Below are 16,844 nucleotides of genomic sequence, written 5' to 3'. Positions count from 1 at the left end.
GTGTTAGGGTAAGCTGATGTTTGATTTACGGCTCCCTCGGGTGTGTTACGGATACTCTGCTTTTTCTTGGCTTTTGTTAATGTTAGCACTCAGGAGTGTACGTTAATGATTAAAACTGCCGAGTCAGCAAAAAGGTGCGACTCCGGCCTTTAATTGTCTGATTTTTTAGGTAGAAACTATCGCTAACGTTTTGTTGCGAGATAGAGCTCCCAAAGCTTTAAATTACGAAGGCTTCTTTCAGCAGCTTGTTAAGAGCTGGTGTGCATAACCGAACATCTGGTTGTTATCAGTACATTTTCACTTCATTAAAACCCGTAAATGCATATGGAGGAAAAAATGAAATACTGTGATCTAGTTACATCACTGTTAACTAGCACCCCGTGGTGCCGGTAGAAGTTAGTTGATATTTCTATTATTTTCTTTAGTTGCTAAGATTGCAACCTAAACCAAGTGTTACTGCCAAATGTTAAATGTTAACAATGTTGTGACTCGCTCTAAGGATGCTCGCTGCATTTCCTGGGAGCTTAAAAGTCAAACGTAGGCGGAGGAAGGGCGATATAATTGGTTATAAAGCTCTATGGGATCATTGCAATGCAGGAACGATGCCATGTGCAGACGATGATGAGGAATGTTTAGGCTTTTTTTTTTTTTTTTTCTTCTTTGAAGCAGAGAAGAGGTTAAGAACTGTTTTCTTTCCTATTTCGTGAGTGTCATAATTTCATTTTTTTTCGTTACTTTCAAAACAAGAGATCAGAATAGTGTTTTTTGGAAAAAGGGACTATTCAAGGAACTTTTATCCAGACTGTAGTAGCTCCAGTATTTGAAGAGCTATTTGACTTTAGCATTTTTGGCAACTTTGCCTAATCATCAAAGGGAAACTTCCATCTGTTGAAACTTAGGTTGAAGCTAGCAAAAATACCCAAACTGAAGGAGACTTGTATTGCTTCCCTTTGAAGATCCTCAAAGCTTGAGACGACTGTGCTCTGTGTAGGAGGGATTTGATGAATATGGAGGGATTTTTTTTTATTTGTGGTGGTGCAGCAAATGAAAAATATTTATTTATTTGGAAGATTTTCTTCATTGCACTTGCATCCTTTTCTCTTCTCCGATGGCAGATGTGTGACCTCTGATCTGTCTAAAGGCCCTGAGCAGGAGTACCTTTACCTGTATCACCTGTTGTTTTTTCTGTTCTGATTCTATTCTAATTTAGTTTTTACTTTAGACTCAGATCAGTGTTTCTCTGTGACCTGTCTTTTCACTAGGTGAGCTTAAATTTACATTCAACTTGTAACAAACTTTCTGATCCCAGAGCATGGTGTGAGAGGTCTGGACTGTTTATTGTACGTCGTGCTGTATGTTCATGCTCCTGACAATCAGCTTTCTCTGTTACCGTTTTCAGCCCTGTTTTTAGAAAAGATACTGAGTGCATCTTGAAAAACACCCGCTTGCTGGTATTTGGGTTTGGTCTCTGGTCTGGGCAGCAAAGGCACCTAGGCACTGAAGTCAATCATGTCTCTTTTTGGCACCTTAAGAGTTTGCAGACTGTTTAAAATCAGTGACCGAAACCAGGTTGACAGGCATAAGCCGTTTTTCTCCATTGCCTAGAAAGCCATGAGACCCCAAGAGATTATTGCTGCCGGAACATCAAGGTGGCTCTGCCTTGAAACCAGTGGCTCACATTTGAGAAGTGGTGGTACAGAGAGACTGTGGAGCAGGTCTGCCTTTCACTCTGGCTTCACGGCTGGAACACAGGATGTGATTCCTGTGGTCTGGCTCTGCCCGGATCTCTGCAGTGGTCTGCAGTAGCTTTTTGGGCGCTTGGGTCGTCTTTCCTTGTGGCTGCCTTTTCATAGAATCAGAATCACAGAATGGTTTCGGTTGGAAGAGACCTTAAAGACCACCTTGTTCCACCCCCCCTGCCCTGGGCAGGGACACCTCCCACCAGACCAGGTTGCTCCAAGCCCCATCCAGCCCAGTCTCTTCTTTGAAGTTTTTTGCTTGGATTTAGTGGATATTACATACGAGACTTGTTGATGTGCAAGGCAAATACAGAAGAACATGGATGCTCTGTGCAATCCTAGGTTATTTGTAATATTTTTATACTGTAGAGGAAAGAACTGAATGCCAATGAGGTGAAAATGTGTACAGCCACGTAGTCTCAGATGGTTCAGGAATAGTTCTGGGAATACAAGGTCTTGAATCCAACTATCATTTTAATCCTTGAGATACTCCTTTTAGAGTGTTGCCATCACAGAATCCCAGAGTGGCAGGGGTTGGAAGGGACCTCTGGAGATCATCTAGTCCAACCCCCTGCCAGAGCAGGGTCACCCAGAGCAGGCTGCACAGGAACGCGTCCAGGAGGGTTTGGAATGTCTCCAGAGATGGAGACTCCACAGCCTCTCTGGGCAGACCGTGCCAGGGCTCTGCCACCCTCAAAGGAAAGAAGTTGTTCCTCATGTTGAGATGGAATTTCCCGTGTTCCAGTTTGTGCCCGTTGCCCCTTGTCCTGTCACCGGGCACCACTGAGAAGAGTCTGGCCCCATCCTCTTGCCACCTGCCCTTTAGGTATTGGTGAGCATTGATGGGATCCCCTCTCAGTCTGCTCTTCTCCAGGCTGACCAGCCCCAGGGCTCTCAGCCTTTCCTCAGCAGAGAGACCCTCCAGTCCCTTGATCATCTCAGTAGCCCTCGATCTTGAACTGGGGGCCCAGAACTGGACAATCCATTTTCGGTTGTTTTCTGCCTCTCATTCTGTCCCCCAGTCAAGAATACCCGGTGCGAGGGAGATGCAGCAGGAAATGTTCAGAGATGCTCTCTGCTTCCAGTTAGTGTTTCTTAAGTGCCCCTCTGGGACATCTCCCAAATGTTTGGAGTCAGCTGTAATGAACGCAGCGCGTTATCGGCTGCTGCGGTGCCTCTGTGCCATCAGTGGGTGTAAAATTAGGAGTGATTCCAAGAGGAAGGATTATGTTCGCTTTGAGTTGTTGTACTTGTATCCTGAGCCTGATAACCAGATATTCTCCTCGCTTTCCAGTTTTCAAAACTGATCCTATTCTCTGTGGTGACTCCTCTTTCACCTTTCTGGTGGGCCCTCAGGAAGCAGGGAAATGAAACCTGGTTCCTGTATGATTTGAGAGTTTTTGTATGAATCAGCCCTTTTGGCAACTCTCCGAAATTAGAAAACGAGTTACCTTTTAACCTTTTAATACGCGGAGTAGACAGCTCGGGCTGGGGGAAAGTTCAGGAAAATATTTAAACTGGGGAGGGGGGGGGGGGTGGTTTAGCGGTGTGGGTTGAAATCCAGAGGTTTGTTCCTGACTGTTCAGCCTGTTTGCTCTGGAGGTGTGAAATCATTTATGAGCTCTCGGCCTCTGTTTGCTGAGCTATAGAAATAGCTGCAATTCATTGAGTAATTAAAGCGTTTACAACAGTGTGTGCCTTCAACGTGGTAGTTGGAGTTCCTAGCTGAGATTTTCCTATATATTCCCTTTATACTTGGTTCCTCTTTCACAGACCCCTCTCTCGCAGGCAGGGAACAAAGCTGAACGATGTGGTGAACACAGAGAGGGGTTGTGAGCGGTGCTTGGCGTTGGAGAGGAGCCAGCGGTGGCGGGATGGTGACACATAGGTAGATTGTCGAAGTTCTGGGTAGATGACACTGGTAGAAGGTCACCCCCATGGTTTGGAATGGAACGAGGAGACACTGGGGAGCCGAGGTTTTACCAGGCCCATGGCTTTTGTTCTGTGGGCTTCATTGCAGTGTTTGGAAACAGTAATTATGCTAATACCTCTCTCCCCTTAAGAATTTAGATACAGAAGCTGCTGGTAGCATCAGACTCCTGATCTTTTAAGGTCTCTTCCAACCCAAACCATTCTGTGATTTTACGATTCTAAACTGGTCCTATTGTTTTTACTTGAGTCTGCAAACAAGAGTATTTTGGTTTTTGTATTTTCCCCATAGGCTGTGATCGCCGGATGACCTTGCTATGACAACCTTCACGTTTTGGTCCGCTTTAGACTCCAGCATTTTCTTTGTAGCTCAGAAGTAAATCCACTTTGAAACCTCATGGTGTGTCGTGGTGTGGCATCTGTTGGCTACGTGGCACCAGTTAGTGCCAGGACTTGTCTGTGGGTGCAAGCAAGTAACGGCCAGTGGTCAAGCTAGTGCAGTTGGAAGAGTTATTGCTCAGGCAGGGTGCCTTAACTGGCTGCTTGTGCGTGCTCTTTTCCTTTCTCTACCGCAAAAAAGATCTTTTATTTTTGTTAAAATGACTGTTTTGACCATAGACCTCTCTTTCAGACATTCAGAACTTTTGAAGTGCGCTGTCAGCGTTGTGGTGTATACTTGAAATAACTGCCTGTAAAAGGGCAAGCTGAAATCTTGGTCCACTTCAAGCAGATAAAACCTTGTGATAAGCAGAGAGATGGACTGATGCGGTTCTCCAGCCCCAAAAGCCTGAAGGTTTGATGGAATTTAAAAGTCTGCCACTGCAATTAATAAATAAAATAAATCAATAAAAATATATGTTCTTGATGGAAGATGAGAAGTGTTAGACTTTCTAGTTTGCATCCTGGAAGAATTAGTTACTCTACGAATTTCTTCTGAAGCAGTACATTTTTTTTTAGAATTGTAGAATCATAGAATGCGTTGGGTTGGAAGGGACCTCTAAAGGCCATCTAGTCCAACCCCCCTGCAGTGAGCAGGGACATTTTCCACCAGATCAGATTGCTCAGAGCCTCATCAAGCCTGGCCTTGAATGTCTCCAGGGATGGGGCCTCCACCACCTCTCTGGGCAACCTGGGCCAGTGTCTCACCATCCTGAGTGTAAAAAACTTTTTAAATCTAAATTAAATGCTGCTTTAAAGGAGTCCTCCCAGGGCCAAAGGTCTCTCCAAGAGGAGCCCAGGATCTGTGTGGTCTACCTGACAAAAAGGATTAAGATGGAAAGTTTAACCGACTTCTTAGAATTTTTGTCATATGATTTTCCTGAGTTGTTGTCTAAAGATCACTAAAATACAAATAGTACGTGGTTGTTTAATTTTAAAAGCTTTTCAGCGAAGTTGGAATGATCTGATATCATGGCTTTTGGAAGGAATCCCTTGACGTATCAACTCTTTCGCATTGAAATGTAGATACTGAAACGTGTGTTAAATACATACGCACACCTATATTATGCCAGCATCTAGGAATCTTGCCTTTTGGAGCTCAAGTCACCATTTTCTGAAGAATTCCTAATTTCAGATAATCGCGGATACGTAGATATGTCTTTCGCTTTAGAGACTAAATGTGTATATATAAGGTTTTGTGGCCAGAACTCAGTTTTAACCTTCGTGCGAGAACCCGGACCAATTCCATCTGGTTAAAGAAACGGGCGCTTCCTTTGTGTCGCGCTGTAAGAAATGGGATAGCGAGGAGGAATGGCTACTTGTAGTGAAGAAAGAACCCAAATGCAGGAGAGAAACGATTGCCGTGATTTCTAGAGCTCAGTCTATGCCAGGTTGTTTCCTCATGAAATTAGTAGGTCTTAAAGGGGGAAAAACATTCATATCCGTTAGGTTTTTTTACCCGATATGGGGATATATCCCCCAGTGGGAAGTAGAGAGAGGAAAAAAAAAATAAAGCAAGCAGTGAGAATAACTATTAAAATCTCCAAAAGAGAATATCCAGAAGGAGGGGGAAAAAAACCCCCCCAAAATCTATGTACGGTTTGGTACATTGTTCTGTGAAGCCCGTTTACTTGGGACGTGAGCTTTAGCTGCGTTCTGTGGATTTTTTCGTTTGTTTTATAAGACACTTGGGAAGGGGAAAGAAAAAACCCAAAAACAAACCCACAGAAACTCAAAACATCGTGCAGTTCTGGTTTTCTGAAAGAAATAGCTAAATAATTTTGACATGTAATTGATACATGGCCTCATTATTTCTACTTTCCTCCTTATCTGCAAGCAAACAGTTTTCAGAGGAAGTTGGAGATCAGCAGAAATTCCATGTAAAAGTCATTCTATATGACCGATAGCTTTGAATAAAAAAAAAAAAAAAATATATATATATATTCCAAAACAAAACCCCCTATTCTATAGCCTCTCAGTATAAATAAACAGTATTTTCTTTGAAGTTAAAAGAGGTTCCTGGTAGTTGTTGTGACCCTTTAGAAATGCTGGAGTTTCAGAAAACTGTACATTTGACCCTTGGCGGTGAAAATAATTTTGCTCTGAAGCTTTATCCTTGTGCTGATAAATGAAGGGTGACTGTAGCTGAGGGGTTACCCCAGATATCAGGGCTCCGGTTGTGTTTGTGTCAGAGCGGATTTAATTTGAACAGATTCGACAGGTTGAGCGGAAAGTTTCTGCAGTTAAACGTGCCCTCGCTGGGTTTTTGAATAGCAAGAAAATTGGAATAAGTCACTAACTGGAGCTGCGTGAATTTTGCTTTATTTCTGGTGGTGTTTTTTTTTTTTTTTTCTTTCAGAGTTATATAAGGGTATTGAAAGCAGATTTAAGAAAAAAATAATTAGAAAAATTATTACTTAATGCATTACAGTAACCTCTTTGTTTATTTCTTTAGGCTGAATCTTATAAAAATAGGAAAGAATTGTGTAATGTCTCCTCCGATTTGCTATTCCGCTTGTATGGTTTGTCAGAAAACGAAATGAATGAATGATTGAGATGGAGAAAAAGCATCCTAGCCACTGAAATGTGGTTCCTCTCAGCAAAGTGACCCAGCTGGTTTGGATGTTGCGGCATGTCACGAAGTCACCCTTTTCATTCATCAGCCCGGGGTTGGAGACTGTATTCTTGTATTCTCAGCCTTGGTAATGACAGGCTTCTGAATTTTATTTTTTCTATAGCTAAAAAGTATTTTTTTTTCCCAAGCTGTCGTTTTTATTTTGACAGGAAAGTATTTCTTGCTTATCTTTTTTTTTGATGGTGGCTAAAGTTCTAATAATCATAGAGTCGTCTAGGTTGGAAGGGACCTTTCAGATCGTCGAGTCCAACCATCAACCCAACACTGACAAAAACCATCACTAAAATATATCTCTAAGCGCTATGTCTACCCATCTTTTAAATAAATCAGTACATATAGATTTTTTTTTTTTTTATTTTGTTTCCCCTGCTTGGGATGGACGTGGGCAGTGGATTGCGAAGCGTCCTGATTTCGGAGAGGGGAGCGGGAGCCGTTCCCAGCTCAGCCTTGCTTCTGGCTGGGATGGATTTGCAGTGGAACCAGATCACAGCGTAACCTCTGGCCCGATCTAATTATCGGCATTTACACTGGCCAGACTTCCTCAGTAGTGGGCAAAAAGTCAGGTAACTCACCAAAACGAGAAGTAATTACGATGTACTTCATGATTTTTAAGGAAGAATGTTATGCAAGTGGTAGGGCTCTTCCTGACCTATAACTGAAAATGTTAACGCGTTCCAACAGTTAAATCATGCGAGAGAAAATAAAAACAGTGAGTTTGCATAACCTTCACTTTCAAAAACATTTCTGTATCGGAGGTAGTGCCGTTCTGCCGACTGCGCTCCAGGAAATTGTGATTCCAGTTTGCTCCTGACTTTGAGCAAGTAACTCGCACCCTCTTTGCTCAGAAACTCCGGCCTGGAGCTACTGCAGAACAGCTTAGTTTAGGCACTCTACACACCCCGATGCACAAAACTCTTCTCGTTCTTTACAGTAATACATGTTATTTACAGTATTTCTAGCAGCGCGCTTGAGAATATTAAGTTATTTGAGTGTGCTAAAAGTCAGACTGATTTCTTCGAAACAAAATCCAGTTCATTTTAGTAAGGACCACACCAGTCCTGATCCTGAGACGCGTCAAGAGTTTTACTCCAGACAGTTTTTTTTCTTTTTTTTTTTTTTCTGTGGTTAATTTATTTTTCTTTCAAGGCAGGTTGTACTGTGGTTTTCTACCCATTGTTATTTGAAAGAGCACTTTGGTTTATGTCTATGCTTGTTTTAACTGTTAAGAGTCAAAATTTTGGAAGGTGACATTGTAACAAAGAAAAATATAACATCACTGCTTAAACACACAGTGATGCTGGGTTTTGTTTGGTTTGTTTTTAATTTTAAATAAAGATACTATAAAATCTTTGCGTTTGAGAAGTATAAATAGATTTTGCATTTCCAGTAGGTCCAGGGATCAGTTATCCCCCTCGATAATTGACGCCGGACACCTGTAACTTAATGGTATTGGATTGCGATGCGTGTTGTGGAAATGAAATAGTAACGGTGGGGGAACCATTAAAAGTACTTAATAAGCATCGTTCTAACGGTTTACAGGATGGTGCTGTTGAACCGAACGAAATAGCTCCTTACTTCTGGAGGAGGGGAAAAAAAAAACGGTCTTTGGTTGAAAGCAAAAATGGTGCTGGCTTATGTCCAAGTTATTGTGTTTTAAAAGGTTTCATGGAGTCTGCAATTTATTACTGATTAAGGAGGCAAATGCCATTGTTTCCCCCCCCCCCCTTTTGAAAAACAAGGTGCGTGACAAGGTCGTTGTAGGCAGAGGTGGGAACAGAAAGCACAAGGTATCCCCAATAGTGGATCTCTCTCTCATCCATTTTGCTGCACAGCCTTTCCTAATTGACCTTAACTTAATGAGCTTTGTTAAATTATCTGGTGTCAGTATTTAATCATTACAGCACGTTCTTTGGGATTGGCTGTAATAGCTTCACTCTTACCTCAAAAATACCATTGAAAACTGAACAACTGTAGGTAGTATCTTGATATCCTGAGCATTTCTTAAACTAGTGTTTGTATATTATATTCCTTTCTTAGGGATCCCCTTTTCCTGGCGGATGGAGCTGTGTTTGGCTACCCGGACATTTCCCCGACTTACCGTGATGGTTTTATGCCAACTGTATTTTAACAGGACAAAGGACACGCTTTTGAGATGTATTTATTATTTTTAGAGTGAAGTGTAGTCTGAAAATTGCAGCCGTAATGTTCTGGGCAATACCTCGATATTTTTACATTGTCTTGTCTTTTTGGCATCTAAAAAAAAATGCTTATGTTTAAGAAAAGCATCCCATTGTTGTACAAAATGATTCTGGGTTTTTCGAATTTGTTGTTTACGTGTTCCCAATTGAAACTCGCTGTGCTAAACAGGGTGTAACGTCAGGTGAAGCTACCGAGTCTTCTTGGAAGTCAATTTGTAAACAAACCCAGTGGATCAATCTTTATAAATTTTCCTTTTTTTTTTTTTTCCCCCCCCTGCAGAGATATTACATACAGCATTTCCTTGGAAGCTGTGACGACTCTCATCGTCTTCCTCTCCTGCCAGTTATTCCACAAAGAAATTCTACGAGAGAGCATCATTCACAAATACCTGATGCACGGTCGATGGTACGTCGCGTTCTAGGGGGGTAACTTAGGGCTAAAGCGAACGCTTCTGATGCCGTGTTCAGGCTGTTTGTGCTTCAAAAGAAAAGACAGCGACGTACATTTAGATAGAAAACTTGTTTTGCTCAAAAAAAAAAACCAACCCCAGAACACAAAACCAAACATCTGTAAAGCCTGCTGGAAGGTTTCAGGTTTAAATCTCACAGCCCAGACTTCAGTGAAACTGTTTTGGAGGCCATTTTCACTTTTTGAGGGTAATTTCATTGACTTAAAAGAGCTTTTACGTTTCAGCATGGTTTTTTTTGATTCAGCTGTGGGTCTTGTCCTGTAACGCCGCAGTTTAGAGAACCCACGTGCCTCAGAAATGCTAAGGAGCCTTCTTGTGTTACAAATAAATAGCAGCCTCCCAAAAGATAGCACATATGTGCTACGCCAGGTTTTAAGACGCAATAGTGGAAATACTTAGGAGGTGGTGAACTCGGTTGTGTGAGGAATACCACTTGTTCTGGCGAGTCGGTTGTTTTGTTTAAATCCTTTGTCGTGGTGGCTTGTACGTGTTTTAGGCTACCATCCATCCTCTTTCAACTTTAAATTCTGTGTGGGCAGCTTGTTGGTAAATGTATCTCTTGCCTGGTTTTCTGAAAGTTCTACTAGATGTAAGAGAGGTCCTGCTCCGGGGTGACATGCAGGGAGAGGAGGGAGGCAGAGGGAGCCCAGGGCAGACTTCAGTAGTGGGCGGGGAGAGCAATTGGAGGCAGAAGAGCCTCGGTGTTTGTGGGGTTTGGTGGTACTTAAACTGAAGGAATTGCGGGTTTGGGGCAAAATCAGAATGGTTTGGGTTGGAAGGGACCTTAAAGTAGCAGTGTAGTTCCACCCCCTGCCCTCGGCAGGGACACTTCCCACCACACCAGGTTGCTCCAAACCCCGGCCAACCTGGCCTTGAACCCCTCCAGGGATGGGGCAGCCACAGCTTCTCTGGGCAACCTGGGCCAGGGGCTCACCACCCTCAGAGTGAAAAATTTCTTCCTCAGATCTCATCTACATCTCCCCTCTTCCAGTTTAAAATCATTCCCCCTCGTCCCATGGCTCCCCTCCCTGCTCCAGAGTCCCTCCCCAGCTTTCCTGGAGCCCCTTGAGGGACTGGAAGGGGCTGGAAGGTCTCCGCGAAGCCTTCTCTTCTCCAGGCTGAACCCCCCCAGCTCTCTCAGCCTGTCCTCCCAGCAGAGGGGCTCCAGCCCTCCCAGCATCTCCGGGGCCTCCTCTGGCCCCGCTCCAACAGCTCCGTGTCCTTCTGCTGTTGGTGCCCCAGAGCTGGAGGCAGCACTGCAGGGGGGTCTCCCCCGAGCGGAGCAGAGGGGCAGAATCACCACCTTCCACCTCCCTTCTCTTGGCAGAAGAGATAGTATGTGTAGGTCTAAGTTGGGAGCAGCAGGTACCTGGCCTCTGGGGAGAGAGGTGGGAATTTGGGCAATGGGAAGAGTTGGAGGGGCACTGCTTAGAGGGGACTGGAGGACATCATAACACAGCCCCTGTCTGTCCGCCTCTGAATCATTTGGGCACGGGATCCAGCTATTTGTTTCTGTGGAAATCCTTCTCCGTTTTGTAATTACGGTGACCTTTTATTTAAATCCAACAAATTTTACGTGCGTTTGTCAGAATCATTGATGGGAGGTCAGCTGTTTCACTGGTCTTTGCAAATTGGGCCCAGCTGCACACACAGCCAAAAATACGGGGTGGGGGTTGTGTGGAGAACAGCTATTGTTACCTGTCCTGTGCAACCAAAGCATGGAGTGAAAACTGAACGAATACAATGGTTTTTTTTCCTTGCATAAATATTTTTCCCGTTGTGTCTTGAGGTAAAGGACTACAATGATTCCAGAAATCTAACGATTGATTTAAAAGTAGTATTGAAAAAAAGAAAACAAACAGTACGTTTCCACGATCCGGCTGTGGAAGTTGCTCCTGCTGAGCCCTGCTGAAGTCGGGGCAGCTTCGCATGAGCGAGACCTTGGCGTTCTTTCCCTTTCCAGTCTGCTGGAGACTGGGAGAGTTGCTGTCTGTGTTCAATGCCAAACGCCAGCCTTCTGCACCCTGCCCGGGCTTTGTTGCGCCAGTTTCTGCGGGTTGTGAGTCAACTAAAGCTGTTTTCTTTCTCTTTTCAGTCTCCCGTATACCAGCAGACTTGTGAAAACTTTACTATATAATTTCATTAGACAAGAAAGAAGCCCTCCTCCGGGGACCCATGTCTTTCAGCCGCAAACAGACGGAGGAGGACTGCTTTACGGAATCGCCTCTGGGGTGGCAAGTGAGTCTTCCTTTCTATAAACTATATTTCAAACCTTATGAAGTGTTGCCTTCTATGTCACCTCTTACAAACACACCTGTAGCCCGTTTCTTTTTCAACAAGTGATACCAGTATAAAAAAAGCTGTCCACAGGCCTGCTTGGATTGTAATCGTATGTGGTCCATCTCAAGATGAGTTAGGACCCGTAACGATGATGCCTGCAGGACACCACATGGTAAAAGTAGTGCTTAGTCCCTATTTTTCTTTTATTGAGACATTAAAAAAAAGAGCCCCAAACAACCAACTCGTGCCCCATGTGATAAATCACATGCCTTGAGTTACTTAAAATGTACGAAATAGTTTTATTTGCGTCTTTTATTCTTCATAATTGCTCAGTTAGGGTAGGGTGACCCGCCCTGCGGCTCTGCTCGAGCAGAAGGTTGGCCTAGGTGGCTTCAAGAGGTCCCTTCCCAGGCTGAAGGGTTCTGTGATGTAAGGGAGTGGCATAAATAGGGATTTTTATCACATATTTTAGTGTATGCCTTTCCCAGTAGGTTGACTAATGTTTTTTCCTGAATGGGATGACTAGACTCTGGCCTTTTGTGGGCGAACTGTTTGCTATAGAGAGATACCGCCTGAAGAATATAAAAGACTTGATGCCATTTTCTGTTAAGAAAAAGGGTTCTCGTGGGTTTTTTTTGTACTATATACTGCGTTTTGGTTGGTGGTTACTCTCTTCCCCGCACCAGATGTGTTTTATTGGTGTGTGTATTACATATAAAAATCCTTCCTAAAGGTTTTTCTTTTCCATCTGATAGGAATAAAATACAACACGTTGCTAACAGTAAAGGTACACGTTATTTTCTTTTTCCCCGATAACCTAAGTAAACACTTTCCGAGTCATTTGCTGTTAAAACTGATACTATTTATTTTGCTCTTTTGTGCAATCCATTCACTGTCAGCATCCCTAAGGGATATTAAAGTTCAGGCTGCAAAATGGTCTGCCAGAAAATGTTTTACAGCCTGTGACAGTGCGCGTGGATCTCCTCATGGAGGCAGTAAAAGAGCACGTCTCTCGAACCGGGTGCAGCGTAGCCTAAACGTGTCGCAGCTTCTGCGTAAGATGAGGTTACACGCAGCTCAGTGTGCTGCTGGAACACGCGCCTCCCTTCTGGTTTCCAGTTTACGTGCCCAAGGGTCGACCGCTGCGATGGTTGGGTTGTGCCTGTAATGTAAATGCATCAAAAAAACAGTTGCTTGGTTTGCAGTTTATTTAAACAGAGAAGAGAAATTAATTAAATTGTTCCCTAAAACCTTTTTATTCGAGAGTCCCAGCAGGTATGTTCCCTTCCTTCTTTTCGATTGCTAGAAAAAAATTGCACTTAAAACGTTTTTCCGAAGCAGTTTTCAGTACGTGGTTTGTTGTACTTGTGCTTGTGACTGAAGAGCGGTTCTCACCGCGTGTTTTGGTACCTCTGCTTACCTGATGGGTTTATTCTTCTTGGTTCTAACCTCACGCGTGAGTGTCTTTCTGCCTTAGTGCTACCACAGGCAAAATAGCGCTGCTTCCCCCCTCCCCTCCCCCTCCTGATTACTTGATTGAGTTGTGAAGTCCATCCACGCTGCCACCGCTCCCGCCTTCCTCTGTGGCTCCTCTGATATCGTATCCCCCCCTGATTTTTTTTTTTTTTACTTCTTGTATATCGAGTTTGTATTTCTTAATGCAAACTCTCCAGGTTTTAGCCTACGGCTGTTCTTGTCTCTTCCTACACTTCCACCCCCTTCACTCCTCTTGAACCATTCCCTTAACAACTCCCTTGGCATACTCCTACGCTTATTTTCCTGCTTCTTTCGTGAGTACCTGAAGTGCCAGCGCCTTCTCCCAGTGAATTAAGTATCTTCATTTCAAGCTTTAAGTAAAAGAGCCTTTATAAAGAGCTTTCTAATGACCTGCCTGGGAAAGGGGGTGGGGGGGTGTGTGTGTGTGGAATAAGTACCACACCCTGTTAGAAAACAGAAATACTTTTTGTGCCCAAACAATTGTTTAATTTTTCTTTTTGCGTCTGATTATTTGCCTGTATGCCATGTTGGACTACGGATGAAACTTGGCCGCAATGGGATTGGTTGAGTAAATGGCATATTTGCACGCCCATTACCATCTCCAAATTAACCCTTTGCAATCTTTTCTTCTATACCGCAGCAAGTACATGGGTAGAGCGAAATACAGCTTAGGAGACAGCAACACAAACTGATAGTCTGTTATGGAACAGAAACAAGCTTTGAGCAATGAACGGATGTGGAAGACTTAGACGTGATGTCTGCATTGTGTTATTTTTGCGTATTTTGTAATCTTCACAGGGTAAGAATTGAAAGAAGAATGGAAGAATTGAAAATTTTTGTTGCTCAATGTCTTTTAAATAACCACAGAATGCTTAAAACAAGTTTAGTGAAATAGTCAAAATATAATCTATTTGGGATCAAAGGAGGTAGGAGCCAGGTTTTAAGAATTCATTTTTTGTATGAGAGTTGGAGGCCCAAAATAATTATTGTACTTGTTAATTTGAAATAATTTAACTTGATACCACAGTCATCTGTGTTACCATGTATTACATTGCGCATATTTTTGTAGACACTTGCACAACAGCAGTAGATCAACACTCTTAGAAGCACTGTACTTCAAATCCACCCCCCCCTTTTCCTTCCTTGTGATTCAGCAGAAGTGAGAATTATCCACGATATGAGACCAAGTTTACCCTTTCCCACAGTTAACCTTCTACTGCTTCTCGTCCTTCATAGGCTGCTTTTTTTTTTTTCCCCCCTCTCAACCCTGAAAATCCATACGGGCAACGTCTTCCCGCCGATGACTTCTCCTTGGTTTGCCCTCTGACTGCCTGCGAGTACCTTTCTCCATCCTGTATATAAAATACCTTGATTAGAATTGTATTGCCAATTATGTTACCCTCCAGCAGTTAAATAAGCAATTGTGGGTTTGGAAGGAGGGGGGGGCGGAAATAGTGATATTTTAACTTCATTAAGGACATTCTTTTATACTGAGTCAACTTTGCTTTGTCTTTGCAGTCTTGCTGTAGGTCTGCAAAATAATTGTAAAGAGCTGCTGCTACGTTGTCGATGCATAAATGACATCCGTATATGTGGCAGTAGAGATTGGAGCTCATATATTAGACATTAGAAATTCATTTCTCTTGGTTCACGTGGTATGTTGAACCACCTTGCCTCCAAAAATTAATTTTTTCTTATTGGATTTTAATCCCCTCCTCTTTTTTTGGAGTATTACTAGCATTTGCCAGTTCACGGTCCGCAGTTGACCAAGTTGAGAGAACTTTTTGTGGGCGAGCAAGGTTTTGTTTTGTTTTTTTTTAATTAGTCATTTGATTTCTTGCAAAATAAATTTCATGTTACAGTGAGGAACTGCCAAACAGATGATAACGCTGAGAAAGGAAACTGCGGGTGCCACTCAAAACTGTTGAAAAATGAGTCAGTTTCAATGGTTTCATTCGAAAGAGTTGATCCAGTTTATATTTTGCTATTAAAAAAGCAACAACGCTTCAGTGCATCTTGCAGTACTCTAGTAGTTACTGCAACGGTAAGATCTAGTTGACTTAGTTTGTGCTGTTTAGATGATTATAAATGTAGCGTTGTACCTGCAAGAAATGAATGAAAAGGCAGTAGCCGGATTCATCTTCGTTAATCACCTGAGCAATCATCATAACTAATCTGGCCCACAAATGTACTGTTGTAGCATTAATATAAATTGCAGAATTCGGGGTATAGTGGTCAATAATGACTCGTTTTCTCATGTCTGTGCTCTTTGGTTGGAACTGGAAAACATTCCTGCCCGTTAATGACTTTCTACCCTGTAAGTATCTACTTCACTTTGCATTATGTCATTCGGCATTTGCGTATTTGGAGGCATCTGATGGCCTGTGGTGTATTGTCTGTGACTTACATATAGCTTATTCCTGTATTTTTTGATGCTACTTTCTGGTTAATAGCAACACTTGCGTGGTTATCTTTAACTTCCCAAGAAAACTATTTATTCGTATTTAGCGTTGTACGTTAATATCTTTTTCCTCTTCAGTTTGATGTGGTCTGAATTGTAATATCTAGGTTAAAACACGTCAAAGTAGAGAGGCACAAAAAGCTGCTAATGATGTGTCTGTTATTACAATTCCACCGAGGTGTGTTGTTTTGGTTTTTTTTTATTTTTCCTCCTAACAAATATTTCAGGCTGGCTGTTTCTCCCATCCAGAGCTTTTTCATGATGTCTCACAGATCTGGTGTAGGATCTGCTACGTAACTCCAACCTCGTCTGTCTCCCTGGTGCTTAGTCAATCTTTAATTGCCTGTTTGTGCTCACCAGAATGAAAATGTAGATCTGCGACTTCTTTCCCCCTTCTCTCTGTTCATCTTCCTTCTTGCTTAGTCTGTAACGGCGTCATCTTCTTGTCACTGTAATCGTGGCATTTTGACCTGCCTGAATGCAAAGATTTAGATAGTGTCCGGATCTTTAACCTTTTTCTTAGTTTCTCTAAAGATGTGTCTAAACTGGAGCGAAATGTGTGGCTGCAGCTCAAACCCACGTCGTTTGAGACTGAGTAGTTGATAATTAACAGTGGTGTAATAGCTGTGGCAGGCTCAGTCTCCAAAAGCTGCCCAGCAGCTTCCTCCTGACTGAAACCTGTGCTGTGGTGCCGTGAGTTCCATAGGAGCTGGTTTGAAGTTGGGCTGAACTGCCATCAGAGCGGTGCCTGAATGTGTCCCCGTTGAGAGCCCTCGTTGACTTTTTCCATGAGATAAAACTCATCTTCTGTCTTAATCGCAGCAGCACAGTAAAACATTGCCTCTGGTGTAAACCTCTGCAGGCCAGAGATGTGTTCACTGTCAAGCTCTTCATACTTCCTTTGATATAGAATCGTGGAATGGTTTGGGTTGGAAGAACCTAAAGATCATCTAGTTCCAACCCTGGGCAGGGACCTCCCACCAGCCCAGGTTGCTCCAAGCCCCAGCCAACCTGGCCTTCAACCCCTCCAGGGGGTTCAAACCATTCCCCCTCGTCCCATGGCTCCCCTCCCTGGTCCAGAGTCCCTCCCCAGCTTTGCTGGAGCCCCTTGAGGGACTGGAAGGGGCTGGATGGTCTTCCTGGGGCCTTCTCCAGGCTGAACCCCCCCAGCTCTCTCAGCCTGTCCTCCCAGCAGAG

The 16,844-nt window shown here is 43.2% G+C and overlaps 1 protein-coding gene across 8 annotated transcripts in view; it reads left to right on the top strand.

Moving 5' to 3' along the window:
- LOC128903096 (dymeclin) overlaps positions 1–16,844 on the top strand; it is a 240,240-nt gene that overhangs the window by 38,998 nt on the left and 184,398 nt on the right. For all 8 annotated transcript variants that reach the window (XM_054187006.1, XM_054186999.1, XM_054187002.1 and 5 more), the window contains 2 exons: positions 9,220–9,345; positions 11,505–11,647. In XM_054187006.1, the coding sequence (XP_054042981.1) occupies positions 9,220–9,345; positions 11,505–11,647 (269 nt within the window). The remainder of the gene's footprint in view (positions 1–9,219; positions 9,346–11,504; positions 11,648–16,844) is intronic.

The sequence above is a fragment of the Rissa tridactyla genome, chromosome Z, assembly GCF_028500815.1.
Source record: "Rissa tridactyla isolate bRisTri1 chromosome Z, bRisTri1.patW.cur.20221130, whole genome shotgun sequence".
In the NCBI taxonomy this organism is placed as follows: Eukaryota; Metazoa; Chordata; class Aves; order Charadriiformes; family Laridae; genus Rissa; species Rissa tridactyla.
Note: the sequence above shows the minus strand (reverse complement) of the source record. Positions and strands in the feature narration are given on the sequence as shown.